A 20,181-nucleotide genomic window follows, 5' to 3' on the forward strand; every position below is an offset into this window, starting at 1 on the left:
GCCCAGGTGATTCCAGCAGTTTACACATTTTTCAAACCAGCTCATTTGGCACAAACAACCGTGAGACTTTCAAAGAGATCAAATTTTTTCTTCATTTTGGTGGTCTTTGGTGTGAACATTTACCAAAGCTGTTTACTTGTATCTCCTTGACTTGAGTGTCCACTGCAGCGCTGCCACATAATTGACATGAATGTACAGGTGTTTTTAATAAACTGGACCGCGAGTGTTTCCGTCTACAGAGAAGAGAAATTCTTTCTCTTTTATCAGTCACACATCTCAGGGGTCATCTGGGTTTGGGGGAAAAAATGCTTACGTCTTTGTTGGATAATGATGTCTGACCTTAGCTTGATCCTTAAGAGTTGGACAAAGGCCATGTATTCAGAATACATTAAGTTGGTTCTCTAAATGGTGGAACCCTTACATAAAGATAATATGATGTTAGAAAATACATAAATGCCCTTTGCTGTGTTATATATTTTTTTTAATGTCAACTGCATCATTTGCAATGATATTTTCTGCCTTTTAAACCCAGGATTATCGCAAACATCTGTTGCGCTGATTCCCTTTTTTTTAGTTCTTTTCACATTTAATCTAAAGTTGGGATTATGTTACCTTTAAATGTCATTTACAGACAGTGAAACAAACAGAAACACTGTCTGAGGTGGTGTCCAGTAAGCTTTCAGGTAACCCTGACCACAGAGCCACTCGCAGAAGCAGCGAGTCTCTCACAGTGGTACAGGGGAAGTGTTTCTAAAAAAAGTGTTACATGTAATATTCCTTGTTTTGTGGTTATAAGGAATGTTTGACCACAGCGACTTTATATCTCTGATGCATTTCATCTGCTGTGTTTTGCAGCTGTCCATATCAAATCAGTCTTTCACACTGAATTCATTTAGTATTTTTATTCCTGGTGCTCTGTGGGAGATGCCAACTTCTTTTCTTTTTTCTTTTTATATAAATATTTCCCTTTTGTCAAATATTCCCTCTTTCAGTGTGTGTGTTGTGTCTAGTGGTTGAGAACACATATACACATACACAGGCTTTTATTGGGGGAAAAAAAACCCTCCCTCCCAAAGGAGTTTCTGTCTTTTTCTTGTCTCAATAATCCTTACCACAGTGTATATTTATATAGAGAGATTTACCAGTTTTCCTGAGGGAAGAATATGTCTTGACCTTGTTCAAAGTGCTAGTTCACACCAGCTAATTTACAAATCTCACTTATACCAGCACACTTACATTTTATTAGTCCCATGGGTATAAATTGCAAATGGCATCATTAAATATGCCTGATGCCTGAAAATAAGCAGCACAGCATGGGCTAGCTGTGACCGTGTTTAAGGCTTTAAGTTCAAATCCTATGAAATTCATATATTTTCTTTTTAAAGTAGAAAGGCATTTGCACAATCACACATGTGTTTGACCCTAGATAGCTAGTTAAATTACTTAGTGGTGAGCTAAACAGGTGGACTAATCAATCCATGAATAGAATCTGCCTTGTGTTGACAGTCCAGGCTGGTGGGGGTGGTGTAATGGTGTGAGGAATGTTTTCTTGTTACACTTTGGGCCTATTAATGCCAATCATCACTTGAATGTCACAAACAGTTTGATTATTGTACACTGTGTGCAATTTATTAATCTTCCGTATTCTAGCATGATAATTCACCAAGACAAATAACACTTGTTTCAAACTAGGATCAATTGCATGACAAAAAGTCAAGGAAGAAGAAGTAGTATAAAAATGTGAAGATGTAATATAATGGGAGATATTCAGCTGTTAAAATCAGATGAAAATACATGGTGCAATCATGCCTACATAGACTACAATATATTTTGATATCTTGTGCTATCTATCTATGAAATAAATTGAGACTCAAAATGTTAAGGCTTTGTGTTGATTTTTAGAAGCACTAACAAGCACAGGGCTTCTAATGGGCTGGCACAGGGATTGCGACAAAATGGGCGCGTTTGCGACCGAAATTATTAATTTCCGAGTAATACTTTTTGCCGAGATCACCACCTGTGACCATATACATTTACGTTATGATCTTAAAATCTGCATGTTATGACTTTTTTATGACGCACGCGACACCTACGCTTGAGTTAAAGCGCCTAAATAACCGGACAGTCAAAGCAAAACTCAAAAGCATAAAAACACTAGTGATCACTTAATCGTGAAAAAATATTCAGTTCCTAGATTCCCAGGGCATGTGGTAAAAAGATGGCAGATGTACACACGACAGAATGACTGCTAGTGTTTTTCCTCATAGAAGCCAAATTCTCCTTAATTTATTTATTTGTTTTTGTCTGGAGCCCTGAAGCACTTCGTGTTTGTATTTATTATTTTTTTTTTAAAGTAAGATGTGCTGTTGTCACCAGAGCAAGTCAGGGGGTTTTGATCTATTTTAAAGCTCTCCTGGTCACAACCGCCTTTATGATTGAATTAGAAATTGTTGATCGACTCAAGATCAACCTTCAAGTCTCTGTAGACTGACCACTGTGTTCTGTACTTTTAAGTTGGCCAGTAGGCAGCAAGAGTTGTTACTTGTAGAAAAAGAAAAACACTGCCGTCCATTGGCATGGAAACGCCTGTGTATTGAAAGCAAGGGCAAATAAAGGCTACGTAAGAGTTGGCTGATGAGAAGCAAGTGATGTCATTCCCAGAGTGGAAAGTCCTTCAGAACAGTAGTGTTATCTTAGTTCAGCCTCGCCGTGGGAAGATGAACTATATACTGTGAAGTGATAAGATGCAAGTGTTATTAGACTACTGTGAAGAATTTAGTGATGCATATGAAAGGGTTCGGCCTGTTCATTGAGCTTTAAGAAGAAAAAAAAAGCAACTACAGTTGAGGCACTTTTCATTATTAACAGTGATGAGCAGGGAGAATTCTTTGACGAGTTATTGATGTTTATTCACAACATAGCATAATCCAGTACCTGTTATTTACCAGGCTGTCCAAACAAAGCCTTATCAGGGGAGCACAGGAGTGCATTCACAGAAATGATGGCATTTTATGTGACGCTTTAATTCTCTTATAATCAATATGCACAGAGTCGTTCACAGCAATTTAGCATTCAGACAGTCCATCTACCAGCCAGGTTTTGGGAGGTGGAAGGAAACCAGAAAACCTTGGAGGGAACTCGGGCATGAGGGGGAACATGTGGAACATCACACACATTAGCATGAGATCAGAATCATACCAGACAATGACAGAACTGACTGAACATGAATACGTTTTTCAGTCTGCATTCAGTAATTATTTTTAATAATATTAACGCATATGAAAATTAACAGCCTTCATCACGTCAGTATCTTATTTCTTATGATACAAGTTAAAAGAGAGAACGGAAATTAATTCCACAGAAAAAGTACATTTGTGAATGTGTAAAACACTTGATTGATTCTGATTAATCTCATTGCACTAACATTATGGAGTCACACACATGATTTCCCTCAAAATGCTGTTGAAAGTCATACTACTGATTAGTGTAGAAATCGATTCCCTCTGTTTTCACCAGGATCCCCAAATAGTCTAATTCACCGGCACACATTTGCTGAGGAATTTCTGACCGCAGCATGCAGATTAATTTTCATGGCATTATGTTCTCAGCAAGATCTGTAGTAAGGTGGCTTTTTTTCAGCATTAAAATGAAGAATTTAATGGCAAAAGTCATATCCCAAAGCAGACTTCTGGCCATTTTTCTCAGAATCAGTTCGAACTGAGGAGAAATTTGTGCTGTAAGCCGATGTATTGATTACTTTGGGAGCTGTTACTCATGCAGTACCCTGGCAGAACAACAGATCCTGTGTCTTAATTAATTATAAACTGCATTGTACAAGAAACAGTGAGAAATGAGTTGGAAATCATAGTCGAATGTTTATCTCTAACAGGCATGCAGTGTGGTTGTGGTTTACATGGATGGAAATGTGGCAGTGGTGCTGCACTCTGTTCTGCTTTCTCCCAGCTCACTGGAAAAGAATGTATGTTCTAGGAGTTCAACCCTGGTCTTCATCTCAGCTTTTAAGGCTTGGTGAAATACCTACACTATATGGACAAATGTATTGGGACAACTGACTTTTCTTGCCATATATAGAAATTGTACATCAATATTGCAGGCACATAATTGTAATGGATGTCTTTGGATCTGCATGAAATAACAATTGTGTGCCTCCAATTTAGCTAAATTAGATTTCCCTTCAATTTGACTTAAATCTGTCCCAGCATGACAATGCCCCTGCGAACAAAAAAAGCTTGGTGAAGATATGGTTCACATGGGCTGGAGGGGAAGAGCTTGAGTGGTGTGTTATTGAGCTCTAACGTTGACCCCGTTGAACACTTTTGGGATGAATTGGAACGCTGACTGCACCTCAGGCCTCCTCACCCTACATCAGTACCTGACTTTACTAACACTCTTTTGGCTGAATAAGCAAAAATCTCCACAAGACCACTCCAAAATGTAGTGGAACTTGTTTTAAGAAGAGTGAAGGTTATTACAACAGCAAATGGAGACTAAATATGGAATGTTCAGAACACACACAAATCTTATGGCTAGGTGTCCACAAATCTTTCCATATAGTGTAAATTTCCCCTGGTTTTTTACTAAATATAATAAGCAGTAAATTGAAAATCTCAAACACATGATCCTGTGGAAACAGCAGCATTTAAAAGTATAGTTTGAGAAAAGCCTCTGTGAGAGAGGTGCCGCTGCTCACGTCTATTTAAACACAGTCAATGAGCCTCAGCTGAAACTTCCTATTGTTCACTGGGAGCTGTTGTTCTTGTGACCACTCTGTCCGATATGCTGAACTCTTGTTTAATGGCCCGTTCTAATGCCAATCAAAATCTATCATTAACCTCTGACCTGTCTAGGGTCACCCCGAAAAACACGTCCTGTGTGGAAAAACATCAGGCACAGTGTGCGATGATAAACCGCTGGCCTGCACAGGAAGCAGGAAGTGACCTCTTCAGCTTTCAGAAAACACATTCAACGGCAAACATAAAAAACACAGCATAAGATATTGATATTCTCGGTTTCTCTTTAACTCAGAAGTAAAGCTGCTTTTTTGCCTATTGTTCGCATTAAAAAGAGGCTGTGTAAACTCTGAATAGAGTGAGTAGAGTCACTGTCACCTTCTATTTACCCAGTGTGGTTAAATTGAGTCACTCAGGCTTCTCTTGTAGCTGTTAGACAGGTGAATGTTTAAGCATGGATTAAGCCCTCGAAATGGGGTTTAAGCCACCATATAAAGAACATTCGCTTACACTTTTGTTGTCTTGCTTTGAAAAGACTTTAAGATCTTATGCTTATACTAAGAATGCAATAAATATAGGTACAGTAAAGGTGGTTGCTTTAAATAAAATGTTAAATACAGAGCTCTTTGGCATTTTACTTTGGCGTCCTTTGCTTTCCAGCGAGTTAAACATGGCCGAGCTGAGCATCAGGCTCTTTTCCCAGACCAGTGGCAATCAACCCTTTCTAATGAGAAATGGGAAATGTCATGGCTCTTGGCCTTCACTGTCTTTGTTCCCTCAAGGCTACTGGGAAAGACATTCCTCTCTGCACTAAAGTGCAACCACATCGTCCAGCAGCTTACAGCGTGCGGCTAATAGTGATCGACTCATTTGTCCACATCAAGGATCTTTAGCAGAAACTGCTAGTTCTAAATCCTAGCTGGAAAAGCCTTGTAATGGAGAGGTATTAATTCCCTAAAAAACAGCAGGCTTCTAAAGCTGTCCGTACTAAATCTTACTTACTTTCTGTATGCTGCTGAGTCGGCTGAACCTATCTTCTGGGAAATGGTTATTGTGGAAGAAATTATTATTTAGTTATTGAGGAGAAACACATTTAATGGCAATTTATAAAAAAAAAAAGTTCCAGACTTCCTAATTTGTGCTCAGTGTAAAGTAGCAAAAGATACTTTTATTCCACACTCAAAACTTTTTTTTTTTTTTTTTAATTTACATTGTGAATAAACATAAGGCGAAGCCTTGTTGTTTGTTCGTGTACTTATTATGTAAGGGTTAGACAGCAAGCATGCTATACACTATGCTTATGTGAGGCTGCATGAAAGAGGCAGTATCAGGTGTCTGATTTTGAGAAATCAGCCTCCGGTTAGTAAAGACAGGTTCAGCACAGTATTCACTTGCCAAGTGTATATAGAATTTCATGTTTCTATACCCTTTGTCGAACCTCTTCTGTCTGAGCTTGTTTTCTGTGGAGAACTGAATACTGTAGTGTAGCAGTGAGAACATTTTCTATTTTTTATAGGATTTTGTAGAAACCATTGCTTGCTGAAGAATCTTTTGTTCAGGGCAGCTGAAATGTCTGCTGCAGGAGGACCAACTGCTCATATGTTAATGCATGTATTCATATTGGCATGATTTTAACACTATTTGGATACAGAATAAGGATCTAGTTGCATGACTATCCCTTTACAGTAGTGTGTGTGTGTGTGTGTGTGTGTGTGTGTGTGTGTGTGTGTGTGTGTGTGTGTGTGTGTGTGTGTGTGAGAGTTTGAGAGAAAGAGAGAGAGAGAGAGAGAAAGAGAGAGCGAGAAACAGTAGGGTGTAATTGTAACTGAGTCCAAAGTAAGATTTATACTGTGTAATCCAAGCGCATATAACCCTCAAATTCTGATACACAGCTCTTATAATTCTCTCTCTCTCTCTCTCTCTCTCTCTCTCTCTCTCTCTCACTTCTCCCCTTCCTCATGATGAGTGTGGGATCTTTTGTCAGTGTGTCTCTCAGCTCTCTGTAGTGGATATAAGCAGCTCTTTGGGACGCAGTCTTGCAGCAGAATTTCCCACTGCTGCACTGTCCTGTACTCGGCCTGCTTTGTGCCTTTGACAAAGCCAATCTGCATTCATGATTCCGCTCTTCTATATTCATCTGTCAAATTAACTGATGGGAGACTAATAGAAATTAGATTACACACAATCCTCGCTCCGTTTTACAAACAGGCATGAGTTTGCACGTATACAAGCCTGTGATCGCTTGTGTGTGAGTTTGCATCACTCACACACCAATTAATCGTGGCTTGTTAGGACAGTAAGCATGCATGGATGACAGAAGGTGCAGTTTGTAACATTAGAGGCTAATCCATCATCAATAAGCATTTTATAACTTATTATTACAAGTTGGCCTACCCAGAAAATGGGATCCGATGTGTCTTATAATTTTCCATACCAAACCATAAATCATTCAGTGATCAGTTTTGGTCATTAGATGGATATTTCTATAGAACAGCTCTTAGTTCAGGAGAATCTGGGTTCTTTGGCAGTGGTCTCGCTGTCTAGAAATGGAAATGGATGAAGTGAGCCTATAATCATTTTCAGAACCTCAGGCAGCAGTGTGTTATTAGCAGACACTGGTTTCCACTGCCTCAGCAGCACTGAAATTGCTGTAGTGTTGTGGGCCGGGCGGCTCCACGCCATCAAAGCGAGAATAGAACTGCTGCAGTTCCTGTACACTGCACCACACTTTTGCCCTTTTATGTTCATTTTTCACTTCCAGCAGTTTACTGTGCCATACTTTCATGTTATTGCTGCAGTCTTCCTCTCTTTCTCTCCCTCCTCTCACACTATGTCTCTCTTATATGCTGTATTTTCTCATTCTATCACTCTGTTTTTTATGTTTTCACCTCATACTTTTTTTGTGCTGTTTTGAGCCTTCTCTTGGTCATATCTTTCTGTTTCTTCTCTCTCTTATTCTCTCACTCTTTCTGTTGCATTTTTTGCTCTGTCTTTCTCTATTACTGTCTGTCACTCACTCTCTCACTCTTTTCTCTCACTCTCTCACTCACTTTTTTTTTTGTTTGTGCTTTGTATCTGTGTTTCTCATTCTGTATTTCACTGTATGTCTCACAGACGCTCTGTTTCTGTCTGTCTGCTTCTCTTTTTCTCTCTCTCACTGTTTTTGGAGCATGTCAGTAATGTGCACAGCTCGGACATTCTCACATTCTATTACTGCCATCTCTTGATATTCAGGTTGTATTTGTAAACTAATGTTAAAATGGGGTTTTGTGATTTGAGCTCTTTGATTTAACCTCTGTTTGCCCACCCTTTTGACTTTAGGTCTATTCTATGGCTTAACTGTGAATATTTGCTGTGCACTAAGGGGTCATAAGGATCAGCGCCTTGTGACCCCATCAAAAGGTTTATCAGTGACAGAGCAGGTCTGTTGTCTGCCCGAAGTGATACTTGATGCACCGTTTCCTGTTTTTGCTGGCATTCTTCTACATTCTGAGTTTGGATTTGGACCCTTTTGCTCAGACCATCTTACTGTTTTAAGATAATGAAGACACTATGAAGTATGACACATGGAATTATGCAGTGACCGAGAATGATAAAATCATAGCCTGTATTAAAGTTGTGCTTAGTTCTAAATTAGACAAACATATTATCTAAGTAGAAATTTAAATCGTTTTGCATTCAGGTTGTAAAGGCAAAGTTCATGTCGTGTGAGGTCGATGAGTAGCCGAAGCAGAAGGTTGCATATTGCAATAGCGCTAACACTTGCGTTCGCATGTCTGACTTTCTCATCAGTTTCTCCCAGCCAGAGCGGAGACAGAGAGCGTGCTAAACCCATTCACCGCGCAGAGGCCTAGCGTAACTCAGACAGTTAAAGGATGCAGACGTCAGGCCTGTCATGACCAGCAGAAAGAGACATCAGCCTACAAGGCATTAAATCATTATCGGCTTGGAGTGTTGTTGAATATGCCAGTGAGACCTGAGGGACTAGAGCGCTCATATTTCTGTCTTACAGACACAAGCAGGATGTTGTCCTGGTAAACCATATAAGTTTAACCCTGAGGTCTGCCTACCTCAAGTTCACACAGATCTGCCAACATTGTTTGATTTCATATAGGACACTGCCGTGTGTGCTGGTGTAGTACATCTTCTCATTTAATAGGTTTTAAAAAATATTTAAAATGTGCTGTCAGTTTTGAGGGACATAAATCCTGATCATGCAGCAGTTCTGTCAGACTGGATTCAGTTCGTTTTCCCTATTTAGGAAAGAGACTCTTCTGAGGCAGGCAGGTAGACAGCTACATGCTTTCATAGCCGAGTGGAGTGTGTGTGTGTCTGTGTGTGTGTGGGTGTGTGTTTCTTCTCAAAACCCCATTACAGTGTCTGACAGTACAGGTGTTCAGCCTTTTGTGAGAATGTGGTGAATTATGCAGTAATTAGTAAAGTATAAAGACTTTGACACCAGATTAGTGATGCTAAAATGTGAATACCCATCTCCTGCTTTCTAGACGTCTGGATTTTTCTATTGAGATGTAATCAGTAACTGTAGTAGTGATTATGTCTGATTAAGACCAAAGGGCATGTCCATATGGAAATATACATTATATTGTGAACAAATGTCTGCAAATACACTCATTTTCTTTCTCCTTTTTTTTTTTTTTGCCTAATTAGGACAGCTTGCGTTTCACTATCCAGCTCTCCTCTATAACACAGCTACCAACAGATTTCTCCTCTGAAACACATGGAGTGCATTTTTGAACTGCAGTTTAACATGGAAAGCTGTTGAACTTCTTCCACATACATGTGCATTCTGCAAACTGCAATTGGTTGAAGTGTCTTGTTGAATGATAGGGGAGATGCATAGCTAAAGATACAGAAAAAAAGTTTCTGGACACCTGACCATAAGATTCTATATGCTTTTTAAACATCCCATTCCACATCCCATTTCCACATTTAGTCTCCACATTTAGTCTCCATCCGATGCTGGATCTGTGATGATCACAAATGTTGAGCTCAGTAGCTCCTAGTTTTATAACCATAAAGACTGTATAAGACTGTAGAAAGAACATTACTTATAATCTTATACTCCAGTGCTCATGTTAGTTCTCTCTCTCTCCAGTGTTCTGTATTGTTGAAAGATTTATGATCAAACTCTTGATGTCACCCAAATGAGGATGGGTTCCCCTTTTGAGTCTGGTTCCTCTCAAGGTTTCTTCCTCATAACATCTAAGGGAGTTTTTCCTTGCCACTGTTGCCATGGCTGCTCATCAGGGATAAATGCACACCATTCACCTTAACTGTCGATTGCTGTAAAGCTGCTTTGAGACAATGTCTGTTGTGAAAAGCGCTATAGAAATAAACTTGACTTGACTTAACATTTGCAATAATAACCTCCACTGTTTTAGGAACATGTCCCACTAAATTTAATATTAAATATACGTGTCCCAGCTACAAGGGTGTTGTTGGTACTATTGTAGGGAGAGGAGACCTAGGGTGCGGTCTGCATTCCGGTTCATCCCAAAGATGATCATTAGATGTCAGAGCTTTATAGCAGGCCGCTCAAAATCTTCCACTGATACCCATTAGGTTTTCTTTGTGCACATGGGTATTGTCATGCTGCAACAGGGTCGGCTCTTCTAGTTAAGTTAAGGGAAAGTTTAATGCTGCCCCATCCAAAGACATGCTAAACAGGTGTGTTCCTCCAGCTTTGTGGTAATATTTTGGGATGTACCACATGTAGCTGGTAAAGTCAGACACCCCAGTACTTTTGTCCATATAGTGTAGCTGTGATTTGTCAGAATTCAGACCATGTTTTCTTTGAGATGAAATTAACAATAGAAATACTGAATGAGACACATTTCTCTTTTTTTTTTTTTTTTTTTTTTGGGTAAATGAATGAATTATGATGCTTTTGGTTGCTCAGGTGTTTCTGATCTGATGTGTGTCATTGCATCAGGGGAACTGACTGGAAAAAACCTAGAGCAACCTTTTGCTGTATTTAAAATGTCAAAGAATTAGAATTATCATAAATAATTCCCTTTAACTAAGAATTAATTTGCAATAAGCTGATTAGTTTGGATGTGAGTTGTTGATGAGGAGGATTGATACTCGTGCTGTATAGTCATTTGCACTTGAAACTCATAAACTAGTCATTAAGTGCTAGTCTATGTGCTGCACTTATGGATTTCACTGAAGCCATTATTTTATTTGGAACGAAACATTTAAGCCTCTCTAATGTTTTGTTTGTGTTTTTATAAATGGGAACCTGCACGCCTATTTAACTTTTTTTTTCATTTATGACTGCTGGAATTTGCTCAGTTAATACCAGTGTTGAAAGCATGTCAGACACGTTACATAAATGAGTGCAGTCGTCGTTTTCAAAAGGCGATGAAGATAATTACAATATAGGTTTCAACCTGTTAGGCTTCGAAGCACCAATGTCAACCCATAAGCTATATGTTTTCATCAGTTCTAATTGAGACTTCAGTATCTGCATTTTCGATTTGTTTCATATAATCGCTTGATGAAAATGAAGTCAGCAGCTGCTTAACAGGACTGTGTGATGGTGTTTTTGTGAGAAGAGCTGTATGTCCATAGTTCCATGAAGCAGGTGATTGCAGTCAGATGGATTGAATATGTATCATGTGACTAGTTCCTCTTATTTAGTCAGGCTTTACATGCCAACTGCTGACTCTCTTTTTCCTCGTTTTCTCCTGCCAGTCGGGGAGCCGCACTTGCTCGGTGCTCAGAGGAGAGGACTGGGCAGTGGAGTGCAGGACTCGAACACTGCTGTGGCTTGCCCTCCCGATGACGCGTTGAAACTGTCCCTGTCTAAAGCTGTGTCGATGTCCCTGCCATCCTCACCTCTGTTCCCACGACAGAACTACATGATGCAGTCACAAGCCTGCAAGAAATCTCCAGGTAAGTTCAAAATTTTGTTAAAAATGATTACAAAATTTTAATGATTCTTCAGGCTAAATATCCCAAACACATATTTCTGCAGCACTACAGCTGAGCGCTTCGGCTCAGATCACCAGCTCACATCATACATTAAATTCTAGAAATAGCATCCCAGAAAACATGGCAGGTTTAATTCACTTCCTTTACTCGGGTCAGTTCAGAGTTGTTAAAGTGTTCATTTTGCACCAGACAGAAACAACCCTGCTAAGATAGTTTCAGACTGGTTGTTTTGGTCCACATCTGAGTGTCCACATCGGATTGTTAGATTCCTACCGAAAGGGTAAATGCATGAGAATTGTCCCTACACTTAATGAGAAGCCACATGATTTGAAGCAACTTCATCTGAGTGACTTTAGTGGTGATAACAACAGAGTAGGAGAAGAAACGTTTTACTCTTGTGATGGTGTGGACAGAGCTGTGTGAGTGTGTGTTTGTGTGTGTGTGTGTGTGTGTGTGTGGTAATGGCCTGCTGCAGATAAAGAGGTCATTGAGTAAAAATGCTCTGGGCATTTGCTGGACACATGGTGACCTATAAGGCCCAAGAGGACTAAGAAGCACAGAAAGAAAAAAGACACTGAGGAGAAATGGGAACACTGATTGATCTCTCATATCAATTTGATGTGAATGCACCAGCACTGATTAGTCAACAAATATGAATAAACAGATAGTGTGTTCTAAATGGATATGAATACACACATGTACATCATACTCCATATTGTTTTCCTTTAAAAAAACAAAACATAGCAGAAATGTTCACAGGGCATCTGGTTACTTTCATGCAGTTATTGAGCAAGCTGATGAATCTGAAGCTCGCAGGACAAGCAGAGGTCACATTCTTTATAAATTCTTTGTTTATTTATTGTTTGTAACTGCTTTTGTTCGTTTTGTGTTTTGGGGGCAAATAAATGAGTTTTAAAATAGAACGAAATGTAACTGTACCAGAGACAGTTGGACAGACTCTTGTGCTTTTTCTTGAGCACCTTTAATCTTAGATGTTTCGTGAAAATTCCTTAGGGGATGGACGTGTATTCGATTTGTTCCGATAACTCTATTGCTTCCATGTACCTCATGTTTGAATTTGAGTTGGACTCTAAATTCCAGGAGGGAATTATGAAGCAATATTTATATCTCTTGATGCATTTATTATTTTGGATCTATTTATTATGATTTGTTTATGATTTTTATTTCTTGCTGTAAATATGATTTTCTTGCACTACATGCTTCCTTCAAACCAATATCACTTTCACCCATCCTAAAAATGTACTAATATGTTTCAGTATTTATTTATTTTTCATCAGCTTTCAGTTGTTTGTTACCACTTACATGTAAAATTGGATTATGACTAATGCTTTCAAGTCCGTCGTTCCAAAGAAAGAGTGTCAGATCTTTTTTCTTCGTCTCATGCAGGTGTTTTAGCTACGACACATCTGAGTTTTATACACAATTCAGATAATACGCATGCCAAGACTTTAAGAATGGCAGCATTTCTGTTTTCTCCTTGTACATTTATGCAAGTGTGTGTCTGTGAATGTGAGTGAGACACTTCATAGGAGTGACTGTGGGCTGTGCGATTGTGTGCCGTCGTATTAAGTGTTTGTTGGGACTTCGCAGTGAGCTGTGGAAAGCAGCTGGAAGTGTGGGAGATTACCTCCAATTAAACACACACACACACACACACATACACACACACACACACAGACTGTCACTGTATTCATTGATATGAATGAGAAGCATGTCAGAGCTGGTTAGTTTGGCGGTGTTTTCTATAAAACTTCACTCAAATCAGGCGGTCCAAAACACAGTGAAAAGAGTGAGGACTGTGTCTGGGAAATTCCTCCCAGCATTAAGCAACCTCACATCTGAAGTTTCTGCCCAGGTATCCATTTAATACTGACACAAATATCCGCAGTTTAAAGACACTCCGTGATTCGTGTGGGTGGTTGAAATGGTTTCCTTGCTTTGCCTTCATTTCCGCAGCCCAGTGTCTCATTTCCTTACAAGTCTTTGGATGTTTTGTGGCAGCCTCTATTAATCTGCCCCAAGGAGCACCGCAGAGTCGCTGCTCTAATTGAACACACATCCAGTGGCTGTGACACGTGCACTTGATCAGCACCGAGCTCTCAGATGTTTCACAGGGCCGGGGATCTTTAATTAATTGGTTTACTAGCTTAGCAGGGGGGCAGTGAATAGAATGGATAGAAGGTGCTGGTTAACTCCACACTGCCTCCCTCTGGTGAATCAGGATTATAATTTCTCACATAATCAGCTTTGAGCCTCTTAACTACACCTCCTGATCTGTTTAATTATTCTGAAGTCATGATTTAATCAGCTCCTTGAGTATATCCCTAAGAGGCTGTTTGAGTTTTATGTATATTTCTAAGTTGAGAGTACATCACTGTACAACCTTAGAGAATCTCCCGATCCTTATTACAGCTGTTATAATTAATAGATGCATAGATTTAAAGGTCACTTGACTAAACTGAATCAATCAACAATCATAAATTGATTCTTACATTGCATAGAATATTATAGTATTGCTAGTATTATAACTTCATTATTATTATTGCCAAATGAATGCCAAACTCAGCTCATTAATCAGACGGCCCCGAATTCAATACCATCATATTGTAACGTTGTCAGATGCTACGGCTAAATTGAACTGTTGCCTTATGAACCAAAAATGTGTACCAAGAAGTGGGTGTTGTGTTCTTCACGGTTGCTATAACGCTGACTTCTTTTTGGGCTAATAAATAACCATGCTTTGAGGCAGTTTGGTTTCTACTTACAAATATACTGTATGCTACTACTGTTGGTGCTGTCATAGTGTCTAAGCTCCTAATAGAGTTAGAGCTCATAATGAAGCACTGCGAGCTGTTATATGAGCAGCAAATCTGTCTCTCCAGCATGCTTACTTTAGTGTTCAACACAATGAATTCCCATCTCATGCACACATTCAAGTGGCGTCAAAAGTGTGATTTAACATCTCTGGTGTGTCGAACAGGCATGCAAGACCTTTCTGAGCATGTTCGCATTCTTTACTGCTCTGTCCAGCTTGGCATTTTAGCAGCCATGCATGTGGTAAGAAGCCAAACCCTCTCACAGCCAAACTCACTAGAGCTGGCTAGCTGGCTTCTGACTGACAGCGATTTAACAGAGCTGCTTCAGCTGTATGCTTGTAGCAGATGTTGAACAGATTCTCAGAGGGAATACATTATACAGCCCTGTCCGTATTAGAAGCACAGACCGCTGTTCACTACTGTATTCTTCTGTGTGTAGATGCAGTGGCTCTGGACAGGGCAGAATGTTGGATGCAGTGGTTTGGTGTCGGACTGCTACAGTTATTCAAGATTGATATTGTTATATGTATCAGAATTAGTGTGTTTAAACTATGTAATAAAGTTCTTTCTCTGTAAATCCTCCCAGAGGCCTTGATATGATATACAGGTAGAATGAAGGTTCGACTTAGGAGTTTTCGATCTCACGATGACGATAGCGATACGAAAATGTTTTTTATTTAAATTTTTTATTTTTTTTATTTTTTTAAATTTCCCACCTTGTAAAATGCATTAAACTCCCCAGCGGCCTACAGACTTGTGCCCAATTTTAGATCTTGTCTCTCTCCTTTTTATTTAGCGTTGGCAGACACTGAAACAGTGCGCGTTTGGATCCGCCCTTCACTCACGATTAGGAGCTCGTCCACCCGCCCGCCCCCATGCATATAATATATATATACTATAAAGTTTATTTATTTCTATACTGTAAATTTTGTTTTGCTAAATTATGTGCTGGGGTTTGTTATATGACTAACAAATTAGCGTATATTCCCCCATACTGATCACTATTTTTTAAGACTCGTGGGTAAGCTAGGCCATGTCTCCACTTATAACATTTTCAAGTTAGGACGGCGTCATTGTAACACCTCAATTATAAGTCGGGGAATACCTGCTTTCAGAATACAGCCAAATGAAGCATTTCCATTTTTAATTAATTAATGCATTCGACATCATACAATAATTAAAACCACTTTTGTACTCTTTAGAACCATATGACAAAACCAAAGCCGTGCTCACATGTAACAAACTGGAAATTGTCAAACACGGTTAAGCTTCTTTAACATGGGTTTTGTTTCCCAATCTGCTGCTTGGTTGTTGTGCTGTCAGTCACAGAGCTTTATATGGGCTTTGTTTATAAATCCTTCATTTCCACTACCCGATAGGAACTTCCCAAAGCACTGCAGCGTTTAGCCTGGACTTAATCGGTGAAGAAAGACTCCCTGAATTCAGAGTTTATTTCCTTATTTAAGTCGTATGTTTAATTCAGGCGTGGCCTACTATATTATGCAGCATGTTGAATGTCTTGTTTCACATGCAGACATATCGAATCACTAGTTTTATATCCAATGAAATGATATATAATGCTACAGATATCACACATTTCATGGGCAGTTTTTTTTGGAAATTAATCGACTTAAAGGCTCAATCACACTATTCTGTCACTTATACATTTTTTTGTTGTTTTTTTATTTTTTGCAGTATATCTTCTGTGTTCTAAAGCATGGCCTGAAATTGGCTTCATGATTCTGAGTACCTAAGAAAAATAAGTCTATTTTAAGCAATTTCTGCTTGTCTGGCTTTCTTCATTCAGACCCATCTCGCATCCATTAAACCACTTGGTATGTTATTTCTGTTTTCAGACTCATTTTTGAGGCAACTTTGTATTCAGAGAACATAGTGAATTGCAGGAGCAAGCAGCTTTTCATAAGCACAATAACAGATGTGACCGTTAAAGACAGACTGGAGTTAGACTGAAATGTGCTTCTGCTCGGAAGTCTCCAACCGGCATTACAAATTTGCATAATGTACATTCAGAAGAATGATAGAAATGCATATCCAGCTTACTCAAAATGCATGGTTCCTTCAGGGTGATTAGATGGTTTATTAGGATGCAGCTCAGGGACTGGGTGGCTTGTGTCTAACAGAGACTGAATGGCTCATGGAAAAACTGGTTCCGTTGTATTCATGCTTATGAGTCTTTTCTGCGACAAGTGAGCTTTCAGCTTAAGGGGCCATGTCCTTCTGAATCTTTTATTTCAGACACTGGACAGACGAGTGATATTTGTCAGAGAGAGAGGGGGAAAGGAGAAAGCGGAGTATTGTCACAGCTTCTCTCTTCCTGTGGCTTTTGTTTCTCATACAGAGGATTGGGTGTCTGGGGAGTGAAGTGGAAATGTGAAAAAGTCAGAGTCCAAGTCCAAGAATGCTGCATCTCTTATTGAAGTTTTTAAGAATTCACTTCATTATTCATTCTCTTATTTTGTAATTCTGTAACTGTACAGACTCTCAGTATATTTGCTGTTTTATACACACAGTCAGAAGGTGTCTGATTAAGTGTGTGTGTGTGTGTCTTTGACACCTCTTAAATGCCTGCTATTCTACAGTAAAGCATGAGAAATGTGTCAGAGATGGCTGCAGGTGTGAAATTCCACACACAGTTGCTGGTATGCATTTAGCCACAGGTGAGAATTTGTAACGAATGAACACGTTCACACAGTCTTTTGCTACTACCAAGTTTGAATATGTGATGGCCTTCATCTTGTATTTATTTATTTTTATAAGAAGTCAATCTGGAGGTTTCTTGCTGCTGTTTGCCTTTTGCAAATGGAGATGGATTTTTTTTTCTCTTTAAAAAAAAAATCTGTATGTACAATAGTATATATTATACTAGATATACACTGATCAGGCATAACGTTATGACCACCTGCCTAATATTATGTTGGTCATGATCTGTCGAGCATTAACAGCATGAACGTATTCAGCAGTTTGAGCTGCACCAGCTGGTCTGTTGGATCGGACCACACGGAACAGCCTCCACTCCCCATGTGCATCACTGAGCCTCAGCCGCCCATGACCCTGTCACCGGTTCACCACTGTTCCTTCCTCAGACCACTTTTGATAGATACTGACCATTGCAGACCGGCAACAGCCCACAAGAGCTGCAGTTTTAGAGATGATCTGACCCAGTCGTCTAGCCATCACAATTTGGCCCTTGTCAATCTTACGCTTGCACATCTAAGGACAACTTTGAGGACAAAATGTTAATTGCTGCCTAATATACCCCACCCCACAGGTGCCATGATGAAGAGATAATCAGTCTTTTTTACTTCACTGGTCATTATGTTGTGCCTGATTGGTTGTATGCTCTCAGTGGTTGTTAACTTACAGACTGCAGTCCGGATGTGAACTCAGCAAAGTGTTGAACTGAATGCGTTAAAAAATACCTAGGCAGAGTCAATATATAAAACTGACCACAGTATAATAAAGCAGGAAAGAGCAGCTTATCCAGTCAGATGCAATTATATCCGTTCTTCAGCTGGAGGCAGCTCATTAAGCTAGAGGGCAGAGAACTAGTCAGAAAGTTAGAGCATCTTCCCAGACTTGAATAGATATTTTATTTTCTCTCTGGGGTGTGATTAGTGAAGCGATGACACGACTTGGATAAAGCGATATGTGTTTATTGTCTGTGTCTAATACCAGAAAGATTTTTCATCTGCTAGGGTTTGACGGGCCTCAAGAGATCCAGACAATACTCGGCTCGAATCTGAAACACAAAAATGAAATAATTTAATGATCAGTTACCAGATATACTTTACACATCTTCAAAACGCTGGGAACACTGGATGGATTTAATGAATATCTTGGGCAAAAATTCCAGAGCTGTGCATGCATAAAGGCAATGCCTGACAATGTATAGCCACAAATAATGTTTAAGTACAGTGTGAGTACTAAAGCAGGGGTGGGTTATAACTGACAGCTGGCAATAGATTCTCCTTTTACTCATTATCCAGTCCAGTGCATTAATGTAAATAATTTAGCTGATTGGACGAGATTCTGTTTACATTATATTTACCCATCATGGTCTGCTCTGTGGACTGACAACAACGGTTTATTTTGGAGAAAGAATGATGTAGAAAACAGAATGATCAAGCAGAGAATTGTGTTTATTTTGCCTTTTTTGATTCCAAGCAAATGTCTCTTGTATTCAGTCACTCGGGGGCTTGGGGGTAATCTTCACTACAAACCAAAATCACTTCAAATTGTCTTATTTATAGCCTCAAAATAATAATTACAATTTGAAGTATTAAAGTGTAACCATTTAGTCATGATCGCTACTTATCCAGATGTTTGTAAACATGGTATTTTGTATCACCAGGCTTGACATTTGATTTGAATGCCCCCCAGGGGGAACGTGTATGCGTTTGGCATTCACTTGTGCTGCACTTCATGGCATGGCTCCATAGAGGGCAGTGTGCCTCAGACTCACTCACACCATGTCTCCCCTACAGCACAGCTGTCACCCTCCAACTTTCTGCCACGTTACCGTGAGGATTAAAGGATTACAGCACAGCTGACATGCATCAAGTCATGTATCTTTGTGCTTTAATGTTAGGCAGAAAGAGAGAAAGCGCAAGGTTTGCTGTGATACAGTAAACTTTAAATCAATCCAATCAGGTTATTAGAACCAGGTTTACTCACACAGAGAGGCAAATCGCTCTATGCTTGGCTCTGACGCTGCACGCTCCCACAGCGCCGAAAAGTCCCCTTTACTACTGGCTTTAAAAAAAAAAAAAAAAAATTATTTATTTATTTATTTTATTATTACCCTCATGACTTTATTTGGACAAGTCTCCAGGTCTGGGGTTTCCTGTGGTTCTTAACAATAAACAGTGGAAAACAGAGCACTTTACAGGCATTAAAGTGATCTGTCTGAGATTTACAAGCTTGTACATGCAGCGATTTCAGGCTGAATTGTTGGCAAAATCTTTTCACTTTGACTGATTCAACATGACAAAACCAATAAGCCTGTAACTGATTCAGCATGGTAGAAGCCTTTTGGCTTTGTTCAATGTTAAGTGTTCGCTAGTGCGCTCTTGCCAAGATTCAATGGCTCTCTTATAAGTGAGTGTGAGCAAGAGAGAGTTTGCAGCAGAGTGGTGGACCGAGAGGAAAACACGAGAATGTAATGAATATCAAAAGAGCACGCGGACACGGTTTCTTACACGTCCGAGCGCAAATTGCAGTGGCTTCTTGCATAGCTCACGTTCCTGCAGTTGTTTCAATATGTGTGTGTGTGTGTGTGTGTGTGAGACGGGGCGATTCCTGACTCCACATAATTAACCTTACTATCAGTGTGACGTGTGTGTGTGTGTGTGTGTGTGTGTCAGAGGGAGAGGGAACTCTGCCAAGCCTGGCCCACCAGTCAGTTTGATTCCATGTCAAAAGTTTAAGCCAGCATTCCACGAGGCGTCTCGCTGAATCCCGATTCGTTCTCACTCACTCTCTCTCCTCTTCTCTCGTCTTTCTCTGTATGACCAGGACCACTCAGGAAACCTAAATATGTGGAGAGTCCTCGCATTCCAGGTGACGTCTTCTCATCTGCCCTGAGAAAAGATGGTGAGTGTGTTTGTGTTTTGAAA

The 20,181-nt window shown here is 39.6% G+C and overlaps 1 protein-coding gene across 1 annotated transcript in view; it reads left to right on the forward strand.

Moving 5' to 3' along the window:
* Positions 1–20,181, forward strand: part of tanc1b (tetratricopeptide repeat, ankyrin repeat and coiled-coil containing 1b) — a 118,952-nt gene that overhangs the window by 20,309 nt on the left and 78,462 nt on the right. The window contains exons 3-4 of the mRNA XM_046844163.1: positions 11,469–11,669; positions 20,081–20,158. Coding sequence (XP_046700119.1) covers positions 11,469–11,669; positions 20,081–20,158 — 279 coding nt within the window. The remainder of the gene's footprint in view (positions 1–11,468; positions 11,670–20,080; positions 20,159–20,181) is intronic.

This window comes from Silurus meridionalis, chromosome 3 (genome assembly GCF_014805685.1).
Source record: "Silurus meridionalis isolate SWU-2019-XX chromosome 3, ASM1480568v1, whole genome shotgun sequence".
In the NCBI taxonomy this organism is placed as follows: domain Eukaryota; kingdom Metazoa; phylum Chordata; class Actinopteri; order Siluriformes; family Siluridae; genus Silurus; species Silurus meridionalis.